This window comes from Cynara cardunculus (genome assembly GCF_001531365.2).
Source record: "Cynara cardunculus var. scolymus isolate 2C chromosome LG 14, CcrdV1, whole genome shotgun sequence".
NCBI classification, from domain to species: domain Eukaryota; kingdom Viridiplantae; phylum Streptophyta; class Magnoliopsida; order Asterales; family Asteraceae; genus Cynara; species Cynara cardunculus.
The window spans coordinates 13,772,671-13,791,137 of NC_037541.1; the positions used below are offsets into that span (position 1 = coordinate 13,772,671).

At 38.2% G+C, this 18,467-nt stretch overlaps 2 protein-coding genes across 3 annotated transcripts; both read left to right on the forward strand.

Annotated features, from left to right (window-relative positions):
• The first annotated feature begins 1,105 nt into the window (after positions 1-1,105).
• Positions 1,106-14,810, forward strand: LOC112526775 (BTB/POZ domain-containing protein POB1-like). 2 transcript variants are annotated; one of them, XM_025137193.1, is made up of 7 exons: positions 1,106-1,481; positions 4,367-4,501; positions 5,341-5,462; positions 5,553-5,616; positions 5,954-6,233; positions 7,465-8,299; positions 14,737-14,810. In XM_025137193.1, exons 1-6 carry the CDS (start codon positions 1,226-1,228, stop codon positions 8,276-8,278), a joined length of 1,671 nt encoding a protein of 556 aa, XP_024992961.1. In that variant the 5' UTR covers positions 1,106-1,225; the 3' UTR covers positions 8,279-8,299; positions 14,737-14,810. The 2 variants fall into 2 exon arrangements, with proteins under 2 accessions (XP_024992961.1, XP_024992960.1); XM_025137192.1 differs by lacking the exon at positions 14,737-14,810 and having other exon boundaries at positions 7,465-8,607.
• LOC112526781 (eukaryotic translation initiation factor 1A-like) lies at positions 9,858-10,819 on the forward strand. Its single transcript, XM_025137199.1, has 2 exons — positions 9,858-10,362; positions 10,603-10,819. The coding sequence occupies exon 1, from the start codon at positions 9,924-9,926 to the stop codon at positions 10,359-10,361; it is 438 nt and encodes a 145-aa protein (XP_024992967.1). The 5' UTR covers positions 9,858-9,923; the 3' UTR covers position 10,362; positions 10,603-10,819.
• Positions 14,811-18,467: the final 3,657 nt, after the last annotated feature.

Here is an 18,467-nt window from a genome sequence, read left to right on the forward strand (position 1 = left end):
GAGGTCGGTTTCACGGTTTTTATGTGCCAAATGTTAAGCTGTTTCGAGCAAGACAAATGTATGGGATGTGATTCAGGAGAAAGAGATAGATAAAAGGGGTGGTGGATGAAGATTCAAGAAAGATGTTATTAATGACGATTGTTGTAAACCACAAGGGTGGTGCCTGATTGGTTTGAGCTTAGCTCCAAAGGTCAAAAGTACCAGAAGGTCCCATGTTCAAATCCAAGGAGGAATATAAAATCTCCTTGTGGCCATGAAGGTTCAAATGCGGTGATTTCGGGCTATCTGCAAAACAGGTGGTCGCCATGAGATTAGTCGGCTCGCATATCCAGGTTAATAAGAAAAATGACGATTGTTGTAGCCACAATCCAACGGGAAGGGAAGGACACGTGACATCATCTAATTAGTGCTGAAGAAGAGTTCCAAAGAACAGTAAAAACATTCAAAATGCTCAATGAGTTAACCGTGCCAACAACCTTTTCAAGACCTTGTTAGAACAATAGACAAATTAGACAATAAAACACACAATATAAAGGGAAATTGACCCAAATTACTATATTCCACAACCAAATTGACCTCTTAAGTAACTGTCTTTGAACTTTACCCAAAAGTCATTAGGTCCGCAATACCCAGGTCCGCAATTATTACAAACCCACTAAACGACAAAATTTTAGTTTTTTTTGGGCCCAAATTCGTAACGGCAGTTATGTGGATTTGACCCAAATCCCATTTTCCTTGAATACGTAATGCCAAATCCATAAGTATCCACCTTCATAGGAAAATGAGTTTTGGATCAGATCCGTAATAGTTGCAAACCGGTGGTTACAGACTTGACCAAAAAACGTTATTTTTTGTCATTTAATAGGCCCGCAATTAGTATTGCAGATCTAGTGATTTTTGGGTAAAGTCTAGAGAGAAACGGTTAGAGTGTTAATTTGGTTGTGAAATATGGTCATTGGGGTCAATTTCTTTGACATAAAACCTATTTTATAATTATTTCATTTCAGGGACCTAATCTACATATCATATAAAATAGAGGGATGAAACATGTAATTAACTCCGTAAAGAGTTATTTTTAAATCATAAAAAGATCATTTGATAGCATTTAGAGGACGACACCTTTGACAAGCTCAGCACCGTACGTATTTCATTTTTCATCTTCTTCAGCTGACCCAATTAGGGTTTTCAAAATCTCCAAATTTTCCCCCAAATCTTACTACGTATCATGAAGGATTCAAATTTGGATCTGTTCGATCCAAGAACTGCTGTAATGGACGCTTCTGACTATACCATCGAAGTCGCCCGCGGTGACGCCGACTTCGGTTTCGCTTTCAACGATAGCAATTTCTCCGATCGTATTCTTCGTATAGAGATAATTTCTGAATCTGCTGAGACTAGAACCGATGGGGAAGGTTGCACCAGTCTCGCTGATTGGGATAGGAATCGGAAACGCCGTAGAGAAGATATCAAAAGAGAAAATGGTAATTAGTTGATTGTTCTTCAATTTTTTGGAAGTGAATGTATGTTTGTGTGTATATGTTGTTTGAGTTCTTGATGATATACGTGATTTACTTAAATTATTTTGGAATTAGGAGGGTGTTATAAGTGTTAAACCTGGTATGAACAAATTGACACAATAGAATGTATTCGAAGATTGGGTATCGTATGACATGAACAAAGCTGGATTTTATAGACGAATACAAACATCGGTAAATGACTAAAAACCAGTACTTAATTGAGTACGAATTCAAAGCAACTAACATCAATTTGTCCCTAACTTCAGGACTCTTTGTTCAAATATTGACTAAATGAAAACATACTCGATTAATCATTACATACGAGCACCTAAAGACTAGGCCGAGCTTCGTTGAATCCCAACAATAAGATGTCGAGAATTTGAAGGTCATTTTCATGTTAGGAATCTCTTGCCGTTTTATCCTTTCAAAAGATTTCTGACTATATACCATGATGGGACTTTCAGTTCTCATGTTCACGAGTATCTGATATAAGGGGGTCAGATGTGCTAGGAGGATTTTGCTGGGGAACTGACTTTAAGACATTGGTGTACTTGTAAGTGACAGTGGCACATAAATGTTTCTTAATGGTTTATGAAGTTGTTGTGTTGGCATTTTTAAGAAGGTGCTGTGTTGGAATGGCAGTTACCTGGCTGAGAACCGACCGGAAAACTTGTTGGGAAATGCTAATACACATGCCAAATGTACAGAAAAGTTTCTGAAACCAGGAATGATGTGCTGGCTTTGAGTGATTTGAGAAACCTATGCAGTGTTTCTTTTTTTGTAATTTAGTTAAGTCATTAGACATGACGAAAATAATTTGCTGGTATAGAATTGAACTTAGGAAGAATTGACATATTTAAGTAGCTAACAAGTCGATGTTGACAGTTTATTTCATCCCCTCTTTACCTTGTGTCCCTATTTCCCTATTTTCCTACTTTCATAGATGGTACATGTTTTTAATTTTCCATTCATTTGACCTTTTGACAAATGTTTTAAAAAGATCAAGTAGTGTGCCCCTTTTTTATAATGGAAGGAACTATTACCAAATTACTTCTTTAAAATGGACCTCAAGCTGTTTGCTAAATCATATATTGTGGAGCATATTTACCAACATACAATTATTCTCGATTTGCTGGTTGTTTGTTGCTTGATATGAAGGATCATGTTGACTCATAAGAGGTGCTGTAGTGATACTTTACACAACATCCAGGGGTCATTTTTTAAAGACACAGTAGTACACAATATCAGTGAATACTCGGTCATTCTGATTATAACAAGCTTTTGGACTCTTGTGAATGTAATTCTTTGTGCAAGAATTGAAAAAGCCTGTGTTCATATTCCAATGTGAGAAGTAATGAGAACGGCGGGTGGTGAAATTCTGATGAATATAAAAGCTTGAGGTATATTTAGTTACTGTTTTCCAGTTTTGCAATTTTCTTTCAGGATTCTATAAGTCAAAGGAGATACTGGGTTTTTTTGAACTTAATTTGATAAATTGATTGTTACCAAATTTTTTGTAACTATCAGATGTTATTATAATGAGCAATAGGTTTCTAATCTTATAAACCCCTACTATGTCATGGTTGGTTCTGTCGGCCAGATAATATCATTGACGTGTATACTTCAGAAAAATACAATAATGAAAAACAGAGACTGTTGAGACAATCAGGTCAAAGGGAAGAGAAAACGGGAAACTAAATGAGAGTTTCTTATTCAGTAGTTGAAGTTGAAGAATTGGTTACTTAACCTTAAGAAAGTTTGCAATTTATGAAGTCATGGGGTTGGGTGGTGTGGGCGGGGTAAGTCCATTTTACTCTAGCTCACTATAAAAGATGTGTATAATGAAGTTTCCTTGGTAGTTGTATACGAATTTCCTCATTTTTTTCTTATTGTTATCACTTGCTGTATGAGGCTATGGTCACGTTGCCATTTACATAATTTTCTGTGATCTGTTCATTAATTACCAAGTCATGATTAGGTTTGACCCAATTCTGGTGGAAGTCCTGTTTCTTATTTATTGAGTGAGCGTCTTCCACAAGGTGTACGTCTCTTTGCTAGCACAGGAGGATGGGGAGTCACAATTTAGCATCTATTTACGTGCATCTGGTGATTGAGTTTATCCATATCATCTGAAGAACATTTCAAAAGCGTGTCTTGTCAGGAATCTAATTTTCGAGTTTCAGATCCCTGTAACTTGATCTTGATTTTCTGTGTCCATTCATGGATCCAGCATCTTTCTATGCTTTTACATTGTTTAGTTCTATGGTTGGTGCATGCATATGCTTCATCTTTTTTCGAGTACTTAAGATAGAATTCTTTGCATGCCGCTTATTGTTATTATTATCTTATTTCTGTATCATGCTTTGTTCTTTGGACGCATTGAATCGTGCCATGCCTTAGTTCTTGGATCACCAAGTCACCAACATTTGAGCATATGATAGGATTTGATCAATGTGGTCCATAAGGTTTAAAACAAATAGTTATCATGATTCTTTCTGTTTATCTCGAGTTCTCTCAATCTCAAAAGCACACAGAAAAGCACACAGAAAAGCACACAAACAATCTTCTTTTGTACTCATTTAGACTTATGTTATAATGCTTTGGTTACAATGATTATAATTCTTTCAAGTTCTGCTAGACTCGGTTCAGTATATATGGACTTGCTGTGATTTCCTTGTTCATGGCTCTTCATTATGTTGTTCTCCCTTTCATAGAATGTGCCAAAGTATGCTGAATAGCATGACTGTTCTCCGCATGAGTGCTTTGCATGCTTCAATTGCCTTAATAATATGCTTAATTTAATAAGCTCAAACATTAACATGTCTACACTGATCTTGATGACTTTCTAGCATTCACAGCCGTAGACATGGCTGCTGCAGGTCCAGAGGAACAAATTCTGAATCAGCCTGACAACATTCCTGATGATGGGGACACTGAAAACCAGGAGGAGGAGGCGGCAGCAATGATTGAAGAACCACAATCAGGTATGACTATGATTTTTCCTATTGTTCATATGAATAATTGTGATATAGTATTCATTTCAAAACCAGTATCCCACCAAAGTCTGATAGCTTTGGTGCATTTTTGAGTGTATTCAATAACTTCTACCACTTTTAACAAAGAGAGAAAACGGTAGGAGGAACCCAGTTTTAAGATATTTTAACAGTTCTCATATTAGGGGTCTGCATCATTTGTTAATTTTTCATAAATCCATGTTGTCTTGTGTGGCTGGCTGAAAGACACCAAAGAGATGATGTCTTTTTCTAGTTGGATTTCATTCTAGATTTAACTGTTTACTTTCTGTCTCATATAATATACATACTTGATGCTATAACTGGTTCTGCACTTGTAGGAATCCTAGAAGCTACTTGCATGATAATCTTTTTCTGGTTCTCATATGATATGCTGTGTGTGATGAGATAATCTGCAAGTCTCTGGTAGTATTCAAACATTTGGCTTGTTATGTGTATGAAATGTATATCTTACTATAAATAATAATACAATTACATTTGCTCTATATTGGGAATCAAACTGTTAAACCTGTTTATTTCTCTTTGATTGTGTGTAGCCATTTCTATATTAAGATGATCAAATGACCATGTAATTCTGATTCAAACAAAGTACGCATAAAAAATTGTCTTGTTACCTGAAGTCCTCCACTCTCCATTTTGTGGGTCCCATTTTTTAATCCAGATAAATGAGGTTATGGGGCCCACAAATATGAAAATCAAGTAACCAAAACAACTTGGTCTTGAACATCTTACCTTCTTGAAGCTGGGATTGAGCTGTTTAGATCTGTTGGTTCTTGCATTTCACTTTACAGGAGATGAAGGTGCAAATGACGTTGATTCAAACTGGAGTATGGAGTGTTCAACAGTTCTGAGAGTAAAAACTTTACATATTAGCTCTCCAATTTTGGCGGCAAAAAGTCCTTTTTTTTACAAGGTGAATCTCTCAATGTTTACATGGATGTACTTTTTCTGTGTTTGGAATTCTTCAGTTGGTGATAGGCATTTCCATTTATCTTGAATGCAGCTCTTTTCCAATGGGATGAGGGAGTCGGAGCAACGACATGTAACTTTGCGGATCAATGCCTCTGGTATGTCTCTTTTTGAGCCTCTTCTAGCATCTCTAACAGAATCTCCAAAATGGAGATTTTGGAGTTTTAAACCAGAACTTTTTTTTCTTCAACAGATCCACCAAAATTTTCTCCAAAATGGAGAAATTTTGATAGAGAGAATAAAAATCTTCATATTTGGAGATTTTAACTTTGGTTATAAAGAAATTATAGAGAATCTGTTGGAGATGCTCTTACTTCAATTGTCGGCTTTTCTCTTATCTCGATTCCCGATATTAGTTGCAGATCAATGTCTATGGACTAATTGACTGAACACATTTCACACCTAATTTGTCTGCCACCTTTTCTTTTGGAACAGAGGAAGCTGCCCTTATGGAACTTCTCAACTTTATGTACAGCAATACCTTAACGGTGACTACTGCCCCTGCTCTGCTGGATGTGTTGATGGCCGCCGACAAGTTTGAGGTGGCTTCATGCATGAGATATTGCAGCCGTTCATTGAGAAATCTGCCTATGACCCCCGAATCTGCACTTCTCTATCTCGATCTTCCATCCAGTGTCTTAATGGCTGAAGCAGTTCAACCATTGACTGATGCAGCAAAACAATTCCTTGCCGTTCGCTATAAAGACATAACCAAGTAAGCTAATGATGCATTTGTGTGTCTTTTCTGTATTTCTTTGCTTTTTTCTTGAAATGGAAAATGAACTCACACACCGATGTCACTAAGTAGGCTCAACCCCACTGCTTAGATGTAGAGGCAGGGGTGGATTGGGCTAGGGAGTGCCCATGTCCCTCTCTATAGTCTGGACGCATTGGAAAAAAAATTGGGGTCTTTAAGTGTGCACCCACTTTAATTAGATAAAGTGGCTGCAACCTACTTGTGTTGTCATTGCATGTGGCATTACAGGTTGCAAGTTCGTCAATTTTCTGGATTTGCCTTTGGGTAGATGTGATAATTTGTGGCCTTGGGCCGGATACCGGCTGGGACCAACCTCATTTTTTTGTCCAGTGGGCCTAATTTAACAAACTCAAGTTTTTTGTGGGTTTGATAACTTGCCCTTACCCACCCTATAAACGGACTGGGATTGTCTGAGAATTTTTTCTCATTAATATTCACGAGCTGTTCTGGGCTCACCCATTTTCTTTTGAGAATGGTTGTCCAAGCTCACTTTCTGTGGATATATATATATATATATATAGAGAGAGAGAGAGAGAGAGAGAGAGAGAGAGAGAGGGTAAGGTTCAGGGGAAAACCACAAAAAAGGAAAAACTGAAGAACGCCCTAGTAACCATTCATCTATTCAGTATGCACATGTGCATACAAGTAATTTTCTAGAATGCACACGTGCATAGAAACCAGGAAACATCTTCAGTTACTTGTATGCACATGTGCATACCATAGAGATGGACGATTATTAAGGTGTTACTCAGTTTTTCATTTTTGGGGGTTTTTCCCCCGAAAGCTCCCCCCCTCTCTCTCTCTCTTTCTCTCTCTCTCTCTCTCTCTCTATATATATATATATATATATATATATATGTTTGTGGTCTCAAATATTTGATGCGAGGAGAAATGAATATGGTTTCATGGAAACAACCTGTCTAGCCCTAGGGGCAGAGGTATGGTAGAGGTATGTCTGCATACATCATAGCCTCCACGTACCCTACATTTTGATGGGATATACTATGTATGTTTGGTTTAGAAATGAAATATGGGAAAAACGGAACAATTAAGAAGACTTGCATAGTTCTATTAAAAAAATTTACTGCCTCTGCGTACATCCTATCCCGAGACCCTATCTTTGTGTGAGATATACTGGGTTTGTTTGGTTTTTTAAATTCCTCTACACTATTGAACCTACAATTGCCAGGTTTCAAGACGAGGTTCTAAACTTGCCTCTTGCCGGGGTCGAAGCAATTTTGTCGAGTGATGATCTTCAAGTGGCATCAGAAGATGCAGTTTACGACTTTGTCCTCAAGTGGTCCCGGATCCAGTACCCGAAGGTCGAGGAGCGACGCGAAATCCTAGCGACACGGCTCGCTCAGTTCATCCGTTTCCCTTACATGACCTGCCGAAAGCTCAGAAAGGTCATGGCTTGCAACGACTTCGACCACGACTTCGCACAGAAAGTCGTGGTCGAAGCCCTCTTCTTCAAAGCCGAAGCCCCACACCGACAACGCAGCCTTGCTGCCGACGAAAACCCGAACCCGAACCGTAGGTTCGTCGAACGGGCCTACAAGTACCGACCCGTGAAGGTCGTGGAGTTCGAACTGCCACGTCAGCAATGCGTGGTGTACCTGGATTTGAAACGTGAAGAATGCACGAATCTGTTTCCTTCCGGAAGAGTCTATTCACAAGCGTTCCATTTAGGCGGACAAGGGTTCTTTTTATCGGCGCATTGTAACATGGACCAACAAAGTTCGTTTCATTGTTTCGGTCTTTTTTTGGGGATGCAGGAAAAAGGGTCGGTCACGTTTGCGGTGGATTACGAGTTTGCCGCCCGATCGAAGCCGACCGAAGAGTATATCAGCAAGTATAAGGGGAATTATACGTTTACGGGCGGAAAAGCGGTCGGTTATCGGAATCTGTTTGCGATTCCATGGACGTCGTTTATGGCGGAAGACAGTCTTTATTTCATCAACGGGATTCTGCATCTGCGGGCCGAACTTACGATCAGGCATTGAAATCGGTTAGTTTTTACGAAGGTCTAACGTTAAATACCGGTGACGATGAAATGGCTTTGAGAAAGGAAATGTAAATTTGGAATCTGGATTTTATGTTGCTTCTTTTTTGTGAAAAATGACGTCGTATTTAAACAATATTCAATCAAATGTTGTTTTGCAAAGAAAATGGTGACTTGGGAAAAAACCGTATTTGTTATGATTGGTATTGTTGAAGCCCCCGGGGTATGAAGCTTAGTTGACAAAGGGACGGAGTGATTTTGTCCGAATATAGAACAAGTTCAAGTTCGAATCCCATGAGATGTGAGCTTGAATTCCTTCTTTTGCCTAAATGCCTCTTCATTTGTGGTGCCAGAGAGGGGGGGGGGGGTGTTCATATGGGTTCGGTTGGGACTCTGAGATTCATGGTCCAGTGAGGCATATTTAAGGTAGATTAAAGGCCTATAAAGTTGTCCAATGCCTAATTCCAAACCTATCACACAGTTAAAAACACATTCCTTTCATCTATAAAAATTCTTCTAAACCAAACTCCCCGACATTATGTTGATTTTAGTGTCACCGATTTTATTTAGTGTAAGAGGTAAATATACGAGAGCTAAAGGGGATCTTTACTTGTCTTTTTATGCAAGTTAGAAGGTACGGAGTGTACACTTGTATAAGACTAAATTGACTCCCTGTATGAGCAAAAGGTGGGGGTCAAGGGGGTGCCCCCGGCGAGGGTCCCGCTGCCCAGTCAACGGGCGGGGTCGAGAGTGCAGCGCCCCAGACCAAAAATTAGTTTATATGGAAGAAGTGTTAATGGAAAACATCACAACTTCAGTAGGTAGCTTGTTAAAACTGATCATTTGGTTCTTGACATATGGTTAGTTTCTAACGGATGTTTTTGGTTCTTAACTGTTGTTAACCTTCTCAATGCTGTTTGGTCTTATCTGATTTCTATAGATAACCCTCGTTTTTGGCTCTCGAATCTAAGGATTGATATATTCAAAAACCAACGATAACATAATCTAATTCTGTGCCCAAGAAATTAAATTGTTCCTTGGATTATCCCATATTCTGAATTTCATTCAACCCAAAGTTATAAAGTCGAAATATCTGATGTCCAATCAATTGTGATTTAGAAAACCACCCTATTGTTTATCTACCCAACACATTATATAAACAACTTTATCAATACAAGAATTAAATCAAAACAATCAAACAAAGTAAGGGACCGTTTACCGAACACTTACTCAATAAGTACTTACCGGTAAAATTTAATACTATTATTTATTTACCGGGTAAAATTTTACTCAACCAAAACAAAATCATATGCAACAATTTATCAGGTAAGCGCTTACCATGGTAAGAGTTGTTGCCCATACTTATCGGGTAAGACTTATGGTCCTTCTTTCGTTCTTACCGGGTAAGATTTTTAGTCCTTACTATATTCATTCAATACGGTAACATGATCTGATAAATGCTTACCGGAATAAATGTTTGGTAAATAGGGTGCGAAATATTCCACGCGTGGCTTGCTTTACTTGCACGCCACGTATCTACACATACCGCCACGGACTCTATATGAATAGAAAAACACACACAATCACACACATTGTCTAGATCAAAAAGCTAGGGTTTTATCAAAAGTCACCGCCATCAATCATCAATGCCGAAGAATAAAGGAAAGGGAGGTAAAAATCGCAAGAGAGGGAAGAACGAAGCTGACGACGATAAGCGAGAGCTTGTATTCAAGGAAGACGGCCAAGAGTATGCTCAAGTGCTCCGTATGCTCGGAAAYGGCCGTTGTGAGTCCATGTGTATTGACGGCACTAAACGTCTTAGCCACATCCGTGGTAAGATGCACAAGAAGGTTTGGATCGCCGCGGGAGATATCATTCTCGTTGGACTTCGTGATTACCAGGACGATAAGGCGGATGTTATCCTTAAGTATATGCCTGATGAGGCGAGGCTGTTGAAGGCGTACGGTGAGTTGCCGGATAATATTAGGCTTAATGAAGGTATTGTTGGTGGAATTGATGACGAGGAGGATGGCGCTGGTGATGACTATATCGAGTTTGAAGATGAAGACATCGACAAAATCTAGGGTTTGTAATTCATCTAATCCTCTTTTTGGTTTGAATTTCATGTTTTCTTTTGAATTTTGAGGTCTGCTTCGTTACTAAAATTTTCTCGACATACATGCTCAGATTTCAAATAGAAAATTTACTGGTGATTTTGTTACAAAATTGATTTCAAAATCTCGGATTTGATGCCTGATTTCTTTGTTGTTGATGGAAAATACAGAGTTAGTTCGTCTAATTTGTGAATATTTTTTGCTTCCGCAGTTTTCAAATTGGGATGGAATGAACGAAATTGAGTTCTGAAAAGTTAATGGTTTGTAGAATCTCTGAGCTCTTGGAATCTGAATTACCTGTGAGATTTTAGTGTCGTTAAGATTATAAGAAAAAATTATCTGTATCCTTTTCATATAAATGCCATTTGATAGCCTTCTCTTGATATGTGTTAATGTTGGCTAAGTTATTGTAGCCATCTTCAGGTTAATCTTTTCCCTATGTGAAATTCCTAACCAAATAAGATTAATAAACCAAACCAAACCTCGAGCTTGCCTTGGCCGCTGAGTCTCAGGCCATGATATGCCTTATTACATGGTGCCGGGGTGGGTTCCATGTTGGACTAGTTGGGGTACCCGACTTGCTTGTGATCAGTCTTTTGCCCAAATAACCGAATCGAACTTGCTTGGTATATCTCATTTGAAATAGGGTTTTGGATAATATTTCCTCCAGGAAACTTTCCAACAGCTAAGAAGTATAATTGTGAAGTTAATGAACACTTGTAGCTTCTTGCCAAATAAGAAAATGGTGCTGACCCAATAAGAATAATGTTGCTTATCCAATACCCGTACCTTTTTGACCCACAACGTCGCACAGAGATGCTAGCTAACATGTGGACGTTCATAAACTATCGAGCAAAGTTCCCCTCTGTTTATCCGACTATTTTATTAACCCAACTACTAGCTCTTTAACTCTCTTCCATCCCATCATCTTAGTACATTGCTAAATTATGGACCGTTTATCAAATGTTTACCGGCTGTCACTTACCGTATCTCGTGATGACGAAGACCATGAATCTTACCCGGTAAGTGAAGGAGAAACTTTAACTGGTAAGGCTTATCAGGTAAGCGACATCTACCAACAATCCATTTTGATCATGGAGAATGTTACCCGATAAGGTAAACAAGCGTGGTGATTCTTGGCGGTATTTGCTTACCTGGTAAGTGTTTTGTAGGGGGCCGTTTATTAAACGCTTATGAGCTTATCCAGTAAGTGCTTAATGGTAATTTTCTTTACCGAATGAACATGGTAAGGGTTTAGAATCTTACCCGGTTAGAGCAGTAAAATGATGGAGAATCTTACCCAGTAAGGGTGGTGAAAGAATGGAGAGTCTTACCTAGTAAATAAGAGTGACGACTTTTACCCGGGTAAACGCTTACCGAGTAAATTGTTACATACTATATCATTTTGATGCACTATAATTTTACCCAGAAAAATAAATTATAGTGTTCACTCCTATCACCGGTAAACATTTGAGTAAGCTACCCCTAAATGTCCCCTTAGTTGTCTGCCATCGAACCCAAGTCCCCCCCTCCATTCCCTCAATCTTCTTGTGTTTCTGTTTGCTTGTTTGCCCACAATCATCTGTAGTTTGCTCGTTTGTTTCTTTGATTTCATCGTTTTGCAACTTCATGGGTTTAAAGGAAATTTTTTTCTCTTATCATATCGGATAGAGACAAAATTTGCGTATATATTACCTTCTAGACCTCATCCCTTATATGAGGTTTCTGGATTAGTTTACATGCATCTCGACTATTTCATTTTGCCAATTCGTATGAGCATGTGAGAGATTTGAATGTTTATTCGAATGCAGTCGTCATATTGTTTTTTCATTTCATTTTCCGTAATCGTATATTTTGTGAGAGTTGATGCATTAAAACATAATCATGTCATAATAATATTTCATTTCCGAATAACTGAACTTTATATATTCAAAAATATAATTCAAAAAGTTAAGTAACAAAGTAAAATAATAATATTGATCAAATGAGCTTTCATACTCTTTTTGATTGTCCTGGGGTTGCATGACGATTAATCTCCGGATGATCATGAATAATTTGGAGTCATTGCAAGTGAATCTTCATAAAACTGCTTAATAGAACGACTAATCTCCAGACGATCACGAATAATTTGGAGTTATTGTAAAGTGAATTTCCATAAAACTACTTAATATAAAGGTTAATCTTTGGATGATCAGAGATAATTTAGTCATTGTAAGTGAGAGGCTGTTTGCTAATTGCTGAATGGTTTGGTACAGAATGATTAAGTGGTCAGCATGATTAAGAGGCTCTCATGATATAGTGCAAAATGAAATATAATTGTTTGGTAATTGTATATAATGAAGTTAGGGCTCGTAAAGGTTAACGAAGATTCATGATACAAAATCATTCAGAGGGTTTTAAAACCATTAAAAGACAAATTTTTTTTGCCAAACAAGATTCAACTCTTAAAGATTTAGAGATTGAACTATTAAGAAGTAAACAAACAACTCCTGAAACTCCTATAAAACAGCTTAATAGAACGTTATAGCAAATATGCATTCCACTTTTTAACGAAAAAAAAAAGACTATTGGAAAGGTTTATTCTATTAAACCAACTTCAACCCACAACACTAAGGGTGCGTTTGGTACGTGGAACATGGTGAGATAGGACAGGACACACTTGTCCCATGTTTGGTGTGTTTTTAAGTGGAACTAAGTGGAACCCGTGTGGGACAAGCTTGTCCACCCTCAACCCCTGGAACTAAGTGGAACAAGGTAGCATTTTACTAATATACCCATCTGAACCCTCCCTCCTATCGCCTACACAGAGTCGGTCGCTACATCTCGCCGGCTGTACAAACATCTCGCCGCCCGACGAAGTCGCTTCATCTCGCCGGTCTTCCCCGTCGCTCCATCTCGCYGGTCTTCCCCGTCGCTCCATCTCGCCGGCTGTACCTTCATCTCCTTCCCGACGAAGTCCCTTCATCTCGCCGGTCTTCCCCGTCGCTCCATCTCGCTGGCTGTACCTTCATCTCCTTCCCGACGAAGTCGCTTCATCTCGCCGGTCTTCCCCGTCGCTCCATCTCGCCGGCATCTCCTTCATCTCGACGGCTGTACCTTCATCTCCTTCTCGACGATTTGCTGTGTATGATTTGCCCTAACTCGACTGTTTGATTCGATTTGTTGTTCGATTTTATGTGTATGATTTGCTGTAATGCTTGAATCGATTTAGGGTTTTGATTCGATTTAGGGTTGTAATGCTTGATTCGATTTAGGGTTTTGATTCGATTTAGGGTTGTAATGCCTGAATCGATTTAGGGTTTGAATCGATTTATGGATCTGTTTGCTGTTTCTATCGATTAGGGTTTGAATCGATTTATGGATCTGGTTGTAATGCTTGGTAATCTGCATCATTAGCAATTCAAATTAGGGTTTTGATCGAAATTTGTCACTGTAAAATTGATTGAAGTTGAAGTTTTTAGGGTTTAGAATCTGATGGTAGATTAATTTGATCATGGTGGTTAGAATTCTAGGATTGACTCAATAGGGGTAAATTGGTCATTTTAACCAGTTCTGTCCAGTCCTATCATGTCTTACCAAACGCTGAACAGCTGTTCTGTCCTGTCCTGTCCTGTTCTGTCCCATCCTGTCCTGTCTGCGTACCAAACGCACCCTAAAAAAACATTCTGGACCCACGTAAAAAATATTAAACTATTTTAAATACAATATTTATAATTTATTTATAAATAACCTTCGTAGTAGATGAATTTATTTGTTAACAGCTTAATAGAACTTGCAACTTATTCGTTCAATTATATATAACTGTTTGATAATGGCTTAATAATATTGAAAATAACATATTCAATAAGTTTTTAAGGGAATTTTATTAAGAACATCAAAGTTTTTTCCAAACCAATTATTCCCAATTAAAAAACATACTCATTCAATCTACGAAAAAACCCATCCAAATAAAAATCTTCCCGGATGAATTCACACATATAGCTATATCCATACAAGACTTAATACCAAACCAAACCAAAACCCTTGGGCTCTTTAAGGCCTGCCTTTCTAGGGTTCTTTTAGGCTTAACTAACTAGGATTTTCCAGCTGTTTTTCAACCCGGGCTTGAAAAAGAACTCTAAATTCAAGCATGGACTCGGCTTACTAAGCCCAAGCTCTTCAGGTTGGCCGTTGGTCTTGAGTCTTTCTATGCATCTCTATACGAAAGCGGCATTGGCTCAACGGTACCCAAGTTACCGGTAGAGCTCAAGTCTATATGGAGGTCAACGGTTCAAGCCTCATCAAAAGTGAGAAGTATGCATGAATATTTACGATCAGACATTGAAATCGGTTAGTTTTTACGGAGGTCTAACGTTAAATACCGGTGACGATGAAATGGCTTTGAGAAAGGAAATGTAAATTTGGAATCTGGATTTTATGTTGCTTCTTTTCTTTTTTGTGAAAAATGACGTCGTATTTAAACAATATTCAATCAAATGTTGTTTTGCAAAGAAAATGGTGACGTGGGAAAAGCCGTATTTTTTTTTTTTGCAAAATTTTGATGGTTTTGTAATGTTAGTTATGATTGGTATTGTTGAAGCCCCCACGGGCATGAAGCTTAGGCCCGTTTATCTAAATGCTTACCCGATAAGCATTTATTGCTGGGAGACAACACTATAATTTATTTTATCGGGTAAAATTGTAGTATATTAAAACGTATTTATGCAACAATTTACCTGGTAAGCGTTTACCCGGATAAGAGTTGTCACCCTCACTTACCGGGTAAGACTCCATTCTTATCATCACTCTTACTGGGTAAGATTTTTTCCCCTTGCCATGTTCATTCGGTGAAGAAAATTGCTCAGTAAGTACTTACCGGATAAACGTTTAATAAACGGCCCCTTAGTTAACAAAGTGACAGAGTGCTTTTGTTTGAGTATATACAACAAATTCAAGTTCGAATCCCATGAGATGTGAGCTTAAATTCCTTCTTTTGCCTTGGCCATTGAGTTGGTTCATGAAATGGCCCTTCATTTGTGGTGCCTTAGGGGGCGGGTTTCATATGGGTTCGGTTGGGACTCTGAGATTCATGCCCCCAGTGGGGCATCTTTAAGTAGATTAAAGGCCTACAAAGTCGTCCAATGTGTTTTTAGCCTAATTCCGTTGTTTTGAGGGATTTTTAAAGTTATTTTGAGGTGTTTTTATGTTTTTTTTTCCTTTCTATTTCAAGGTATTTTTAATAGGGGGCCACCTGTAACATCAGTTGCGCTAATTCTTAATAAAAAGAAACTATTTATCCAAAAGATTTTCCATAAAACAATCTTCAAGCAAAATACGGGATATATATATATATATATATATATATATATTATAGATTTTCCACAAAAAATGAAATAACATAGCCTGCAACTGATAATATTCAGTACTATAGGTCGGGTCCAAAAATACAAATACATCTACCCAAAAGTATTGTATACATAGTTACAACTCAAACGATATATGCACAACAAGTACCAAAAGATAATCAGGATCTGGAATCCTACAAGCAGATCTAAACTGCTTTATCTTTTCCTTGCACAGCTACCGGCTTTCCTGAAAGAAAATTTTATTCTAAAAGAATAAGCGACAAAGCTTAGTGAGATTATACCAAAACTTATAATTATCTATACTTTATAAAAAAAATACAAATATTAGACCATTAGCTCCAAGAATCTGCCATAACTTCGTTCAAAGCGCAGTACAACCAGAGGCTCTGGTCTATACAACCAGAGGGCCTCTGGTCCCGAAGGACTTGAAGTCCATAGCACAATACAACCAGAGGCTCTGGTCTATACAACCAGAGGGCCTCTGGTCCCGAAGGACTTGAAGTCCATAGCACAATACAACCAGAGGCTCTGGTCGKCCAGAGRGCCTCTGGTCCCRAAGGACTTGWAGTCAAGAGCTTCTGGTCTATACAACCAGAGGCTCTGGTCGGCCAGAGGGCCTCTGGTCCCGAAGGACTTGAAGTCCAGAGCTTCTGGTCTATACAACCAGAGGCTCTGGTCGGCCAGAGCCTCTGGTCCCGAAGGACCTCCATACTTGGCCATTTAATCACCGCATAAAAACTTTGGATCTTTCATCCTTAGCATACAATGCTTTTTAAGACTTTTTAGGATAATGAAGATCAATTACAGCACCAAAGACGTATCAAATACCAAAAGTATCACTACCAAAATAGAGTGTACATGTGCACCACACCCTTCTTCGTCTACAGGGCCCGTGCAAAGTATTCACACCCGGCTCCATACCAATCGGGATACGTGAATACAACAATCGGTATGCCACACCCAACCTCCTCCTCCCTGGGATACGTGGACATATACCATGCTACGACATATCACACGAAGTAATACCCATAGATCATGGTTTATCAAAAGGCCAAATAAACAGTCTCGGATCCGAGCTCAACCACAATGCAAAAAGACTAAGGAATACCAAAACAGAGTTAGGGAAAAATCACCTTACAAAATAACGCATGCAAAATCAGCAACTTTTCAGTAAGAATTCATATACATATACTATATATAAGTATAAGTTCAGTATAAACTCACAGTGCTTTACTATAAGTTCAGTATAAACAACCGAATGCGGTAACATCCAATTCCCACCAACAATAGCATTAAACCTTCAAAGGCTCTAAATAGTTTTAAAACAGCCCCTGGAGTAAACATTTCAAGAATCAATAACCAACTATATCCCAACCTCAAGTTATACACTTTAGATCTTGATTATCCTATTTACACTTTCTTGTACTGCCCCCTGTTCAACCCCTGTTTTACTTAGACTCAGATTTAGCCATTGACGTGAAAATACTAAATAAAGTATCCTCTTAAAGCTTTCTAATGAAACTGATCTCACATTTTTAAGGTTTTTCTGTGATTTGTTATGAACTTTACACAGCAGCATCAAAGCTGTCAAAATCCAGCTTTATAACTCACTGCATGTTGCAGATTTTACCCGATCTAGCTTCAGATTCACACATTAATCAACATTATCATTTCTAATCTTTCAAATGTAGAACCTAGCCTCTAAATTAACACTTCTACTTGAAATAACTTGCAATTAGAAGCATACCTTTGATGATTAGCACATAATTCTCAAGAATCTAACACGGATCTTCAAGGGTTGAAGGATTAGTCTTAAGTGTGTGTAAATCGCACCTTGAGTGTGAGAGTTCTAGCGGTGAGAAAATATGACTGATTTGGAGAGCTAGGCATGGTTTTGATCTGTTTTGGTCAACAAGTCAACCTAGTTTGCCATAGTTGACAGTTTTAGTCCCTCATGCGTAACTTGGTCGTTTCAACTCCGTTTTGCACGAAACTTTCCAGATCTCATAATTGATATATAAGAAGTTTAAATATAAAATTCCAGCCTCTAACTCGATCCAGAAGTCCATATTCCAATCTAACTTAAGTAAGTATTAATCCATAAAATACTATACTAACTTAATTAAACATGCTTAGCAACTTAAATGGGCTTTTAAAAAGTTGGATGTTACACCACCCCTGCCTTTTACATACTAAGAGGGTGTTTGGGATTGCTTATAAAAATAACTTATTGACTTATTTCGGTGTGACACCGGTAATAAGCACTTTTGAGTGTTTGGATAAACAACTTATACCGGTGCCGAACCGGTAATAAGGAGTTTTTGAAGAAGTTAAAACCTCCTGACTTATAATAAGTTGATAAGTGCTTTTGTAGAAAAGCATAAGTTGTTTCAAATAAGCAATTCCAAACACCTCCTAAATCCGTTTATGATACAAATAGTGGCTTATTCGATAAGTTTTTAGGAGAACTTTAGGGATAAAACAAAGTTCTTTTCCCAAACCTATCACTCTCAGTTAAAAACACACTCATTTCATCTATAAAAAATTCTTCCAAACCAAACTCCCTGACATTATGTTAGTGATTTTAGTGTCATCGGTTTCATTTAATGTAAGAGGTAAATATACGAGAGCTAAAAGAGATCTTTACTTAGTTTTTTATGCAAGTTAGGAAGTACAGAGTGCACACTTGTATAAGACTAGATTGATCCCGATACAACCAAAAGGGGGGGGG